This window comes from Ovis canadensis, chromosome 10 (genome assembly GCF_042477335.2).
Source record: "Ovis canadensis isolate MfBH-ARS-UI-01 breed Bighorn chromosome 10, ARS-UI_OviCan_v2, whole genome shotgun sequence".
Taxonomy (NCBI): Eukaryota; Metazoa; Chordata; class Mammalia; order Artiodactyla; family Bovidae; genus Ovis; species Ovis canadensis.
Genome location: NC_091254.1, coordinates 40293261 through 40307673, shown reverse-complemented (window position 1 = coordinate 40307673; position 14413 = coordinate 40293261). Strand labels below are relative to the sequence as shown.

Sequence of the window (14413 nt, the reverse complement as noted above, 5' to 3'; positions counted from 1 at the left end):
TTCATCACCAACGCCTGGAGTCTACTCAAACTCATCTCCATTGAGTCAGTGATGCCATACAATCATCTCATCTTCTGCTGTCCCTTTCTCCTCCAGCCTTCAATCTTTCCCAAAATCAGGGTCTTTTCAAATGAGTCAACTCTTCATATCAGGTTGCCAAAATATTAGAGGTTCAGCTTCAACATCAGTCCTTCCAATGAACACTCAGGACTGATCTCCTTTAGGATGGACTTGTTGGATCTCTTTACACCACAGTTCCAAAGCATCAATCTTTCAGTGCTCAGCTTTCTTTATAGTCCAACTCTCACATCCATACATGACTACAGGAAAAACCATAGCCTTGATGAGACGGGCCTCTGTTGGTAAAGTAATGTCTCTGCTTTTTAATATGCTGTCTAGATTGGTCATAACTTTCCTTCCAAGGAGTAAGCATCTTTTAATTTTATGACTGCAGTCACCATCTGTAGTGATTTTGGAGCCCAGAAAAATAAGGTCTGTCACTGTTTCCATTGTTTCCCCATCTGTTTGCCATGAAGTGGTGGGACCAGATGCTGTGATCTTAGTTTTTTGAATGTTGAGCTTTAAGCCAACTTTTTCACTTTCATCAAGAGGCTCTTTAGTTCTTCACTTTCTGCCATAAGGGTGGTGTCATCTGTGTATCTGAGGTTATTGATATTTCTCCCGGAAGTCTTGATTCCAGCTTGTGCTTCCTCCAGCCCAGCGTTTCTCATGATGGACTCTGCATAGAAGTTAAATAAGCAGGGTGACAATATACAGCCTTGACGTACTCCTTTTCCTAATTGGAACCAGTCATTGTTCCGTGTCCAGTTCTAACTGTTGCTTCTTGACCTGTGTACAGATTTCTCAAGAGGCAGGTCAGGTGGTCTGGTATTCCCAACTCTTTCAGAATTTTCCACAGTTTCTTGTGATCCACATAGTCAAAGGCTTTGGCATAGTCAATAAAACAGAAATAAATATTTTTCTGGAACTCTCTTGCTTTTTTGATGATCCAGCAGGTATTAGCAATTTGATTTCTGATTCCTCTGTCTTTTCTAAAACCAGTCTGAACATCTGGAAGTTCATGGTTCACGTATTGTTGAAGCTTGGCTTGGAGAATTTTGAGCATTACTTTACTAGCGTGTGAGATGAGTGCAATTGTGCAGTAGTCTGAACATTCTTTGGCATTGCCTTTCTTTGGGAATGGAATGAAAGCTGACTTTTTCCAGTCCTGTGGCCACTGCTGTTTTCTCCACACTTGCTGGCATATTGAGTGCAGCACTTTCACAGCATCATCTTCCAGGATTTGAGGTAGCTCAACTGGAATTCCATCACCTCCACTAGCTTTGTTTGTAGTGATGCTTCCTAAGGCCCCCTTGACTTCACATTCCAGGATGTCTGGCTCTAGGTGAGTGATCACACCATCGTGATTATCTGGGTCATGAAGATCTTTTTTGTACTGTTCTTCCGTGTATTCTTGCCACCTCTTCTTAATATCTTCTGCATCTGTTAGGTCCATACCCTTTCCCTCCTTTATTGAGCCCATCTTTGCATGAAATGTTCCCTTGGTAACTCTAATTTTCTTGAGAAGATCTCTAGTCTTTCCCATTCTATTGTTTTCCTCTATTTCTTTGCATTGATCGCTGAGGAAGGCTTTCTTATCTCTCCTTGCTATTCTTTGGAACTCTGCATTCAGATGGATATATCTTTCCTTTTCTCCTTTGCTTTTCACTTCTGTTCTTTTCACAGCTATTTGTAAGGCCTCCTCAGACAGCCATTTTGCTTTTTTGCATTTCATTTTATTGGGGATGGTCTTAATCCCTGCCTCCTGTATAATATCCTGAACCTCCATCCATAGCTCAATAATTAGGTTGCTCTAATTGTTACATTATATCTACATAGCTCATCACAGTCTACTGGTGCTGTCATTTTACAAGTCCAAGTGAAGTATAGAAATTTTTACCTCAGTGTGTGTGTGTGTGCACCCAGTTGTATCAGACTCTTTGCCACCCCATGATCTGTAGCTCACCAGGCTCCTCTGTCCGTGAAATTCTCCAATCAAGAATATGGAGTTGGTTGCCATTTCCTTCAGGAGATCTTCATGATTCCGGGGTGAAACTCATATTCTTTGTGTCTCCTGCTTTGGGAGGCAGGTTCTTTACCAGCTGAGCCATCGGTAAAACCCTTATATCACTTTACCCTCCCTCATTTATATTTCTTTTAAACATTACCTCTGTACACAATTCAGGCACAACTGCCACATCAGGCAGTGTTGTAATTTTTGCTTCAACAGCAAAATTGTGTTGTCAATTCTGAGAACACTTGAGGAAAAGTAAAGCCTGTTCTTGCTTCCCTTGTGTTTATGATTGCCATTAGCCATTCTTTTAGACTAGTCCTGAGGCTGGCAAATTCTTTTTCATTTTCTGAAAATATTTTCATTTCTTCTTTATTCCTAAAGCGTGTTTGTAGGATTCTGGGTTGATGTTTCTTTTAGCACATAGCAAAAACTTTACACTTCCCCATACTTGACCACCATAGCTTTGAATGTGAAATATGCTGTCATTCTAATTGCTTACCTCTATAGATGAGATGTCATTTTTCTCTGGCTGCCTTTTACATTTTCCTATGTCCTTATTTTTCAGAACTTTAATTACAGTATGTCTTAGCATATATTTCTTTGGGTTTACTATGTTTCTGTGGGTTTATTATATTCACTCAGCTTCCTAAATCTATATACATTTATGTTGTGTTTTTCTTTTTTTCAAATTTGGGACGTATTCAGCCATTATTTCTTCAGACTCTATTTTAGTCCTGCTTTCTTTCTCTTCTCCTTCCAGGACTCCAATAACACAAATGTTAGATGTTGTAATCCATAATCTCTGAGGCTCTGTTCAATTTTTTTCAGTCTCTACTTACTCTCTACTGTTCAGATTGGTTAATTTCTATTGTTCTGTCTTCTGGTTAACTAAATTTTTTTTTTCTTCTGTCCCCTTCATTCTTCTGTTAAACCCATCTACTAAGGTTTTTATTTTTTTTTTTCACTATATTTAATCGTTCTTAAATTTCCATTTGGTACCTCTTTACATCATCTGTTTTATTTATTTATTTATTTATTTATTTATTTATTTATTTTGCTGGAACTGTTTGCTGAGTCTTTCTCTATTTTTTTCTTTCAAGTATGTTCCTAATTACTCACTGAAGCCTAGCCTTTTTCATCATGGCTGGTTTAAAATCCTTGTCAGGAAATTCTAATATCCTTGTCATCTCAGCATTGGCATCTATTGATGATCTTTTTACATTCCATTTGAGATCTTCCAGATTCATGGTATAACAAGTAATCTGAAATTGAAACAAGATGTTTTAAATTATTATTTTCTGAGATATTTTTATCTTATTTAAGTCTTCTATTTTAGTTGACTTTCTCTTACATTGCTCCACCAGGGCAGGTGGGGAGAACAGCCTCTTCACTACCAGGTGGAGATAGCAATCTAGGTTCCCCACTTCCCTTCCATTGACATCTAGGGAGTGGGCAACTCTTTATTACTGCTTGCCAGCAGTGGGAGTTCCAGCTCCCCACATGGTGTCCACTATTGGGGGGTGGCCTCATTGCTTTCCGTTAGTAGTAGAAGTCCTGACTCTACTGTGCCTCCTTCCAATATCATCCCATAGGAAAGAGAGAAGGATGCCTCATTCTGTCCATAGGGGAAGGAAATGCAGGCTCTCTACATGTTCTCCACTGACTCCTTGAGGGTGGGGCACCTGGTCAGCAACCAGCAGAGATGAGAGTCCTGGCTCCTTATTTCATTTTCTCTGATATCACCACCCCAGTGCGGATGTGAGGGTGCCCCATTATACCATCATGAGGTTTCAGATCTACACTCCCCACTCATCCTTTGCTAGTGTGTAGGTCTCTAGGGGACATAGCTTCTCTGTGGTGTTTGGTTGGAGTACAGTGATTGTCATCAAGTTTCCTGTCTTCCTAGGATGCCCTTTTCTTCATCTTTCTCCTAGAGAAACATGCTTTTATGGGGCTTTTCCTTTTTTTTTTTTTTTTTGTCTGTAGCTGTTGTCCTGTCTGGATTGCTAGCTTCTTTGCCTCCAAATCTAGGGTATCTAAGACAAAAACCAGGGAGGAACTCACCACTTTGTTGTTCTCAGGCCCTGTGGTCCTTAACCTGTCTGCGTTCCATGCTCCATTCAGAATTTTGTTATGTTTGTTTTGTATATATGTATCATCCAATTTATTTTTAAGTTATATTTAATTGGAGGAATAAAGTATATCTGTGGTTAGAAATTGGCGAAAAGATCAGATATCAGGTTTCTGCATATGAAATTGGTTACTTAAATTTAACATACTTTTAAGGAAAATCATTATAGCAAGTGGTCTTCCTCAAACTATTAGAATTAATTTGCATTTGTAGGGATAGAAATTAGCCTATTTTAAATTAATGACAGAGGTACACTATTTGTAATAATTAATCAACAGGTAATCCTTATTTTGACAAAATAATATATGCTTAAAAACAAGTATATTAAGATAGAATTTAAATGATTATAATTTAAATGTTTTTATGTATCCCTTATATTGATATGTCCTTTTACAATTAAGTTACAGAAAAAATCAAATAGCTATAAAATGTAAAATTTTTGTTTTCAATGACTATAATTTTCTGCAGATTTTCAAAGTAACAAAAATTGTCTTAAATTAATTCATTGAGTGCTTATTAAAAACGTAATATGTGCCAGACATTGTGCTAGAGAGATAATGATGAGCAAATTTGTATAGTTTCTGCCTTAATCAAGCACAGTGTTCTCGTATAATAAAATATCAAAATAAAAACTGAAATTGAACCTTCTGTGAAAGCATTTTATATGTTTTTATAAATGGTGATGCTCAGGAAAGTCAGAATGTTGGTATTATCTTTTGAGTATATGTCACCAAGAATTATACAGAGAGAAACAGACTTTTCAAGCAGCAGCATTCATCACTGTTTACAAAACTAAATTGAACTTAAAAGTGATATTGTAAAATGTTCCATCAATATGCAACAAATATATTTCAGTTGTTTTCTCTAATATCACGTAGATTTTTAATATTGGTTTAAAGTGTAACATAGTTTAGACAGTGTTACCCAATGATGGCCATGATTGTTAATGGTTTATGTTAGCTGAAAGCTGTAAAATCATCCAAGGATTCTGTGAGCATTAGAATAATAATTTACCAAGACGATTACCACATACTGAAATTTTTTGTAGCTCTAATTCAGTATTATTAATAATGGATAAAATTGCACTTTTCTCAGGTTGCTGTGGGCAGTAGGGAATTATTTCAATGAATATTTCAGCACATTATTTTAATCATTGTTCTACCAAATCCAAGTGGGCAATATTTTATGGTTCTTAATTCAGTTACTAAGAAACCATGGTCATTAAATTGCAAACTATTTGTAGTGAGGTCTATCCTGTGATTTACAAGCCTTGTTAAAAACAGTGTAAAAGAATGCAAACTGTGCCATTAATACTTGTAATTTGATGCTGCATTTGTTCTAAACTCCCAGTGATTAATGTTTTTAGTGAAAGAAGGAACATTGTAAGGAAAGCAGACCTGAATGTTATAATGCCTAAAATATGAGAATGTTACTATTTTAAGTTTGTTCGTTTGCAGAGAAAACATAAGTATACAAATGCAGTTATAAAACAGACATATCTCAAAAGTTACCTTAATTTTCCAATGAGACTAAAGAAATAAAGATGTAATTGTATTTGTTATTAAGCATTAGATTTACCATAATATATAGTGCCATTCACATTCTTGATGGGTTGAATGTGTGAAAGTCGCTCAGTCATGTCCGACTCATAGCAGCCCCATGGACTATAAAGTCCATGGAACTCTCCAGGCCAGAATACTGGTGTGGATAACCTTTTGCTTCTCCAGGGGATCTTCCCAACCCCGAGATTGAACCCAGGTCTCCAGATAATATTTAATCCTAATAAAAAGAAAGTGTGCAAAGCTTTTAAATTTTATTGTGTAAACAGTCTGTTAATTCATATAACTTGAAAAAGTACATTTCCAGTTATACAAAATTATTAATAATCATTCTTGTTTTTCATATTCCCATTCTTAGCCAATTGCATGATTTCTGGCGTTTGGATTACTGGGAAGATGATCTTCGTCGAAGGAGACGGTTTGTCCGTAATGCATTTGGCTCCACTCATGCTGAAGCATTGCTCAAAGCTGCGATCGAGTACGGTGAGTATCGGTGCCTCTTACACAGGAATGCTCCTCGATGTGAGGTGACTGTGATTGATAGTTCTTTTTCCTTTCAGTACCTTTTCAGGTTCTCCATGTCATAAGTCAAAAATGTTACATTCTACTTTATTGTGAAGCATCATTTAGGTTACACTTAATTAACCCAGTATTTCTCCCTTTTGATGTATGTTAGGCTTTTCAGCTTCTTTGTAATAGATTAGGAAGACTTTACATAATTGGTTATTACCCACCATCTTCTCCCACAGCCTAAAACAAGAGTAAAGTCATTTTCCTTTTCAACATGTTTCAAACTTTGGCCTTTCAGATTTTTTTCACTTAAAAAAATTTACTATTGTAACTGTGTATTCAAATTTATATATTTTTATGTGTAATTTGTGTGGGTATGTGTACATACATACACTGTGTGAGTATACATGAAATATATATACAAACATGTGGACCGTTATGTATATACACATATACCTGCACATGCTTGAGTATTTAACTGAAATAAATATCTTATTAATAATCTCACTACATGGCATTCTCTATTTTAACCCTATTCTATTCTATCATTTTCAGTCTAATAAAATAAATAATGCCTCTGTATGCCCATGTAAGTTCACAATCCTCCAACTGCAAATAAAGTTTGAAAAATACCATCCTATATTAAAGATAGCATGAGCTATCACACTACAGTAGAATTGCATCCTAAATTGTCCTTTATAAAATGTGCAATAAATAGTAAATATCAAAATATTTTTTGTAATTTAATAAAAATGCTGCTACTTTAGATTTCTGTCCACCAAACAGTGTACATAGGGCTATTCTGTCTGTGCACCTAATTTTAAATAGCCTAAGAAATTTAAGTTTGATTGATCGTGTCACAATTTTCTAAACCACATACCCTCAGAAAATACCATAATTGAATACTGTCCATATATTTTTTTATTAACTACTTTTATTCTCACAGTCACTTGATTTTTTTTTATTTGAGAGTAATAAGTGAGCCATGGGGCTTCCCAGGTGGCTCAGTGGTAAAAACGAGGATTCTATCCCTGGTTCAGAAGATCCTCTGGAATGGGAGATGGCAACTCTCTCCAGTATTCTTGCCTGGAAAATCCCATGGCCAGAGAAGCCTGATGGGCTACAGTCTGTGGGGCCACAAAAGAGTTGAACATTACTTAGTGACAAAACAGCACCAATACACACTAGTGAGCCATGTGTTTTAAAATTTACCAGAATAATATGTAGCAGAGGATGCCACTCATGTTCTGATAGATTAGAGAAAATATGTAACCTTAATAGAAAGAAAATGTACACAGCTTTGAAAATTTACTATATAAATAGTTTATGAATTGATACAGTTTACTGAGGATCAAAACAAAAATAAATATGTGAGGATTCCAGGCTCCTCTGTCCATGGAGTTCTCCAGGCAAGAATACTGGAGTGGGTAGCCATTCCCTTCTCCAGGGGACCTTTCTGACCCAGAGATTGAACCCCAGTCTCCTGCACTGCAGGTAGATTCTTTACAGTCTGAGCCACCAGGGAAGTCCCAAAACTATTACACCTAAAATAATACTATACAGTAAAAGTAACTACAGGAGAGACAGTGCTAAAAAAAAAATAATACATATATATATATAATATTTGACTTGTACTGTAGGTGATTTCTTTTAATCAACTCAAAAAAAAAATCGCCTAAGGATTCTGATACCTAAGGAATTAACACCAACTTAAAATGAGTTGTTACCTTTATGTCCTACAAAAGAAATTCTTTAAAATATCTACTTAAAATGCATGCTTTATAATATGAACTTAAAATTTTTTAAACTTCATTTTATATATATATCCATTTAGGCATTTTCATCAATTCATGTTGAATTCAGCTCATTTAAAATTAGAAACTTCTGAACACAATATATAATAGAAGTTGGGCTGGTGTAATACTATTAGTGACACTGAGTTGCCAATACCACATTTGTTTGGATTCACATTATACCACATTTGTCATTCCACAGGTTGCTTGTAGGAAAGGTTTGTTAGAAAAATATTTATTTTGCTTCTCTATAAAAATGGATGCCTTATTGTGTATGTTCAATTTGTAAAATGTCTCTTTTGCTAAACCAATGTCAAACCTTATCAGAAATAAACTTATTTTTTTTATTAACACCTTTTTAAGATTGACTGTCATGTATTTTAGTAATATAGTAACCACTATTAATGTATCTAAACTAAAATATAAAATTCTGATTTTTAAATAGATGAATGATATAAATGATAGTAAACATCTGTGTAATATAAATGTGTCTTAAAATATATAGTGATTGAAGAGGGCTTCCCAGGTGGCGCTAGTGGTAAAGAACCTCCTGGCCAATGTAGGAGACATAAGAGACGAAGGTTTGATCCCTGGGACAGGAAATCTCCTGGAGGAGGGCCTGGCAACCTACTCCAGTGTTGTTGCCTGGAGAATCCCATGGACAGAGGAGCATGGTGAGCTACACAGTCCATGGGGTCGCAGAGAGTCAGACGCAACTGAAGCGACTTAGCACAGCATGACACAGTTGTTTATGAATTTTGAATAGTAGATCATTGGAAATAATTAGAACCTATTATCCCTCCTGAGTTGGATTCTTTGATAAAAGGAAGGTAGGGTATGTTTTTAAGTTATGCATCCACATGTATGCCATGAAGCATTCAAGACATCTACATGGTGCCCATGCCAGGTTTACTTTGTAGTCACTCCTGGAGGTAAGGTAGAGTGTGCTATGCTGTGGTCAGTCGCCTCAGTCGTGTCCAACTCTTTGTGATCCCATGGACTGTAGCCCGCCAGGCTCTCTGTCCATGGGTTTCTCCAGGCATTGAACCTGTGGGATCTTCCCAACCCAGGGATTGAACCCATGGTTCCTGCATCTCCTGCATTGCAGGCAGACTCTTTTACCACTGAGCCACCTGGGAAGCCCCTAGGATGGGTAGTAGAAGACAAAAAAGAACTCAAACAATTCTACTTCCAGAAACAGTTCTAGAACACTCATCTTCAACTTCACATCGGAGGACTTTAGGAAGTGGGTAGAGGGTAGGGAGTAAGATGAAGTATGGAGGTTGTGAAGAGGTGAGTGAAAAGTTCTCCCTGGAGTGATCTGTACCTAGAAGTAGAAAGAGGAATTACATATGGCCAGGAACATAGTCCTATATCTTCTCCCAAATACTTTTGTGCCTTCTAACCTATGTATAAAGTATTTCTTCAGAAGAAATAGGAAGTGTCAGTAATTATTACAAAGCACTTCATTCAATGAAAATAGATGTTGAAAGACTTAATTGAAAACATATTTTGTATATTTTAGAGAAAGCTTTTGTATTCACATTTCCCCAGAACATTCATAAAAGCTAACAAAACTCAGACCATCATCTGGCCACTCTGCCTGCCATTAAACATTTAAATGTGTTTTAAGTACCTTAAAGTCTGGCAGTGTGTAGACTAACATCCAAATGATTTAATGTTTTGGTTTGTATAGATGTAGATGAAGGGTATAAATATAGCACAAACCTACAAATTTTGAGAGAGCTTTTAGAACAAATTGAAATTCAGTTATTTCTTTTTCTGTGTTAAATAATTGCAGTATTTCAGTTCTGTCTTGAAAGTTAAACATTAAATGCACAGAGAAACTCTGCTGTAATCTATAGTCAGTTTTTTTTTTTTTCTGTTCATCTACATTGTGGCAACAAAGTTGTTTTAGGAACAACAGAATATTTTATGACTGGAATGTTAAGTGTGGCTAGAAGTATTTGAATCAGTGATCTAAGTTTTCAGAATGTTAACCAAGTTGTATAAGCTGAAAGAATAACCTAAAACTATTTAAATAAAAAATATTTACATGGCCATCAAAGCAGTCCCTGAGATTGATCACTGGTCATGTCTCTCTGTTCATGTGGTACACTATGTTTCAAGAATGTGAGCCTATGTTAATATAATAGAAGTGAAACTGAATTTGCGGAGTTAATGTTTTAATAAATATGTTTTGAATCACTATACTTTTTCTTCAATTCAAACATTTCAGATTAAATTATAGTTACACTTTCATGTGCTGGGCAGAAACAGCTGCAATTTAAATTACATGACATTTTTAGGTAATTTATTTGGAGCCACAAAACGAATACATTAGCAATACTTTCTTTTAAATGAACAAATAATCAGAATTGGATATATTTTCAAAGAGAATTATTTCATATTTACTTTGAAAAGTGTTCTCTTCCATTTCATTATTGAAACTTTTGGTTGACCTTTTTCAGTTGGAAAACATCCTTAGCACTGATGGAGTTTTTCATGCTTCTTAGTAATACTAATAAGTTGAATAATTTATGAGGTTGTCATGTGCAAAAGATTTGGTGTGATTTGATATACTTTCAGCCTCTGGTGTTGGAATGTGATTAATAAAAACCTAGAGGCATGTAATTTTTTTCCTGATGTTTAATGTTCTAATTTCATATGTACTCAATGTGCTATTTCAGTATTTTCTAATACTAAAAATCTCATTCAAGTGCAAATTTAATTGATTACCAGGAATTTTGCAGACCATAGCAATGGAAGAATATAAGGAAAATATTTTAAACTATAAATTCATCTTTTGATCTGCTGGACTTTCTTCTTCAGGGCATATTAGCTAATAAGCAAATGATTGAAATAGGAGTGTTCTATGTATTGCTTGTATATTAAAACCTAAACTAGACAGATTCTGGCACTGAAAGATTATGCTGTCAAAAAAATAGTTAAAGTCTTAATAAGTTTGGTTGTCTTGTTGACTGTCAATTATCATTTTGGACTCTCTTTCCCTTCCATGAAATTATAGTGGAACAATGTTTCATCAAAGCTTAAGATCTCAGACTCCCCCATGTCTGTGATCAAAGACGTCATCCTAAATAGGTCTGATCAGGCATCGCAGAGGAGGGCAGGCTGGTTTAGCCAAAGGAAAAAAAAAAAACTTGGAGCAAAGATGACAAAGTTAATCAGTCATTTCTTTGGCAATAAATAATAAGATATGCTGAGAACTGCAAATGAGAACATCCTTAGGTTCCTCAGAGATGTGTCTGCTTAGCACCTGGTTTATCCAAGCTTGTGAAGCCATCATGATATGACCTTGATGAAGAAAAAGCAGCACTGTGATAAATCTGGAATTAAATTAGTTTTGATGGTATATGCATGACTACTGTAGAATGCTACATGCAGTATTCAAGAAACAAGAAAAGCACTGAGAATTTTAAAAATACTAATGCAGCTACACATGGTTGTTGAGACAGGAACTTCACATTATCTGACTTCATTTTTTTTTTTTTACTTCAATTTTTTGAAGAGTTTACACTTAGAATAGTTGGAAAATAGAATTATTTGAGTTTTTAACCTATTGGTCTCGATTGTTTATACCATATTGTCTCTAGCAGACTTCTTATAATTGTTCATTGATAAGTTCATTTTAGTTGGTATATTATTAATTAAATCTTCATACCTGAATGAAACAGATGATCTGGTTATTGTAAAAATAATTTATTGAAAAATTAATGATGTAACTTTTGTATGAGTGAGAGAAAGACATACATGGAATCATCTTTTAGCTCTTTTTGATGCCAGTGGATATTTTAAAATAATCTCATCTTTACCTCATGGTTTTGCAGTCTCTTAAAAGAACTAAAATGGATTATTTAAATGCTGACTTATAAAATGTTTATAAAATGCATTTTAAAGTTTTCGTATAAGAACAACCAAGGTTTTAACAACTCCCCTGTTTTTATGTTGAAGCTTTAGATGGAAGGCTTTAAACTGACTCAAGAGGAAACAAGTAGCTTCATTCATTTGAAAGCATTTATCAGGTATCTTCCACATGCCATGCATGCACAAAGTACAGGTTCAGAGGCTGAGACACAGTTTCTGCCTCCCCACAGCACTTAGTTTAGTGTAGTGATGGAAGGGATGGAAGTCAGCCCATGTTCCTGGTGTCTAAAGGGTAGAAACTAAGAAGGCTGCTGAAATACCCAACCATTCACCAGACAGTTTATCAAAAGGACAACAAAATCCAGCTGAAAACATCAGTAGTACCAAGGTTGAAAAATCCTGGTCTAGTGGAAAGAAATAAGCTGTTCTCATAGAGGGAAGTGGTACTTCATAAGGAACAGAAGGAAGATGGATGACTCTGGGGATAGTGGGTTGGAATCAGCTTCACTGAAATAATTACTTATGAACTGACTTAAGAGAAGGTTAGGAATTAATCAGAAGCGGCAGAGTTAATAACAGGAATTTCCAAGACATGGAGGCATAAAAATGCCTAATTTACTTCTTTGAAAGGGATCAATATTTTGACTTGGTAGTAGCTCACCTTATGAAGTTATCACAAAGTATTTTGATTTTAGGTATTTTATATTCTGAGATAAAAAAAGTTGAGGGCAGGAATCATATCTTTCAACCATTTCATTTAAAGCATTCATATTAATATAAGTTCATGTACTTAATTGCTGCTGTTTACTTGGCAATTCATTCATTTCAAGGTATCAGTTCAGTTCAGTCACTCACTTGTGTCCGAATCTTTGTGACCCCATGCATGGCAGCACACCAGATCTCCCTGTCCATCACCAACTCCCGGAGTCTACCCAAACCCATGTCCATTGAGTCGGTGATGCCATCCAATCATCTCATCCTCTGTTGCCACCTTCTCCTCCTGCCCTCAGTCTTTCCCAGCATCAGGGTCTTTTCAAGTGAGTCAGCTCTTTACATCAGTTGGCTGAAGTATTGGAGTTTCAGCTTCAACATCACTCCTTCCAGTGAACACCCAGGACTGATCTTTTGGATGGACTGATTGGATCTCCTTGCCATCCAAGGGACTCTCAAGGCTTCTCCAACACCACAGTTCAAAAGCATCAATTCTTCGGCACTCAGCTTTCTTTATAGTCCAACTCTCACATCCATACATGGCTACTGGAATAGTCAGCCAAAGCCTTGACTAGACGGACCTTTTTTCACAGACCTTTTTGACAGAGTCTCTGCTTTTTAATATGCTGTCTAGGTTGGTCATAACTTTCCTTCCAAGGAGTAAGTGTCTTAATTTCATGGCTGCAGTCACCATCTGAAGTGATTTTGGAGTCCAAGAAAATAAAGTCTGTCACTGTTTCCACTTTTCCCCCATCTATTTGCCATGAAGTGATGGTACCAGATGCCATGGTCTTAGTTTTCTGAATGTTGAGTTTTAAGCCAACTTTTTCACTCTCCACTTTCACTTTCATCAAGAGGCTCTTTAGTTCTTATTTACTTTCTGCCATAAGGGCGGTATCTTCTGCATATCTGAGGTTATTGATATTTCTCCTGGCAATCTTGATTCCGCTTGTGCTTCTTCCAGCCCAGCGTTTCTCATGATGTACTCTGCATAGAAGTTAAATAAGCAGGGTGACAATATACAGCCTTGACGTACTCCTTTTCCTATTTGGAACTGGTCTGTTGTTCCATATCCAGTTCTAACTGTTGCTTCCTGACCTGCATATAGGTTTCTCAAGAGGCAGGTTAGGTGGTCTGGTATACCCATCTCCTTCAGAATTGTCCACAGTTTATTGTGATCCACACAGTCAAAGGCTTTGGCATAGTCAATAAAACAGAAATAGATGTTTTTCTGGAACTCTCTTGCTTTTTCCATGACCCAGCAGATGTTGGCAATTTGATCTCTGGTTCCTCTGCCTTTTCTAAAACCAGCTTAAACATCAGGAAGTTCACAGTTCACGTATTGCTGAAGCCTGGCTTGGAGAATTTTGAGCATTACTTTACTAGCGTGTGAGATGAGTGCAGTTGTGTGGTAGTTTGAGCATTCTTTGACATTGCCTTTCTTTGAGATTGGAATGAAAACTGACCTTTTCCAGTCGTGTGGCCACTGCTGAGTTTTCCACATTTCCTGACATATTGAGTGCAGCACTTTCACAGCATCATCTTCCAGGATTTGAAGTAGCTCAACTGGAATTCCATCACCTCCACTAGCTTTGTTTGTAGTGATGCTTCCTAAGGGCCACTTGACTTCACATTCCAGGATGTCTGGCTCTAAGTGAGTGTAAGTGATCACACCATCGTGATTATCTGGGTCATGAAGATCTTTTTTGTACAGTTCTTCTGTATATTCTTGCCACCTCCTCTTAACATC

At 36.3% G+C, this 14413-nt stretch overlaps 1 protein-coding gene across 5 annotated transcripts in view; it reads left to right on the top strand.

Annotated features, from left to right (window-relative positions):
* The window catches only part of NBEA (neurobeachin), a 669183-nt gene that overhangs the window by 395868 nt on the left and 258902 nt on the right, over positions 1 to 14413 (top strand). For all 5 annotated transcript variants that reach the window (XM_069601566.1, XM_069601568.1, XM_069601567.1 and 2 more), the window contains exon 38: positions 6123 to 6247. In XM_069601566.1, coding sequence (XP_069457667.1) covers positions 6123 to 6247 — 125 coding nt within the window. The remainder of the gene's footprint in view (positions 1 to 6122; positions 6248 to 14413) is intronic.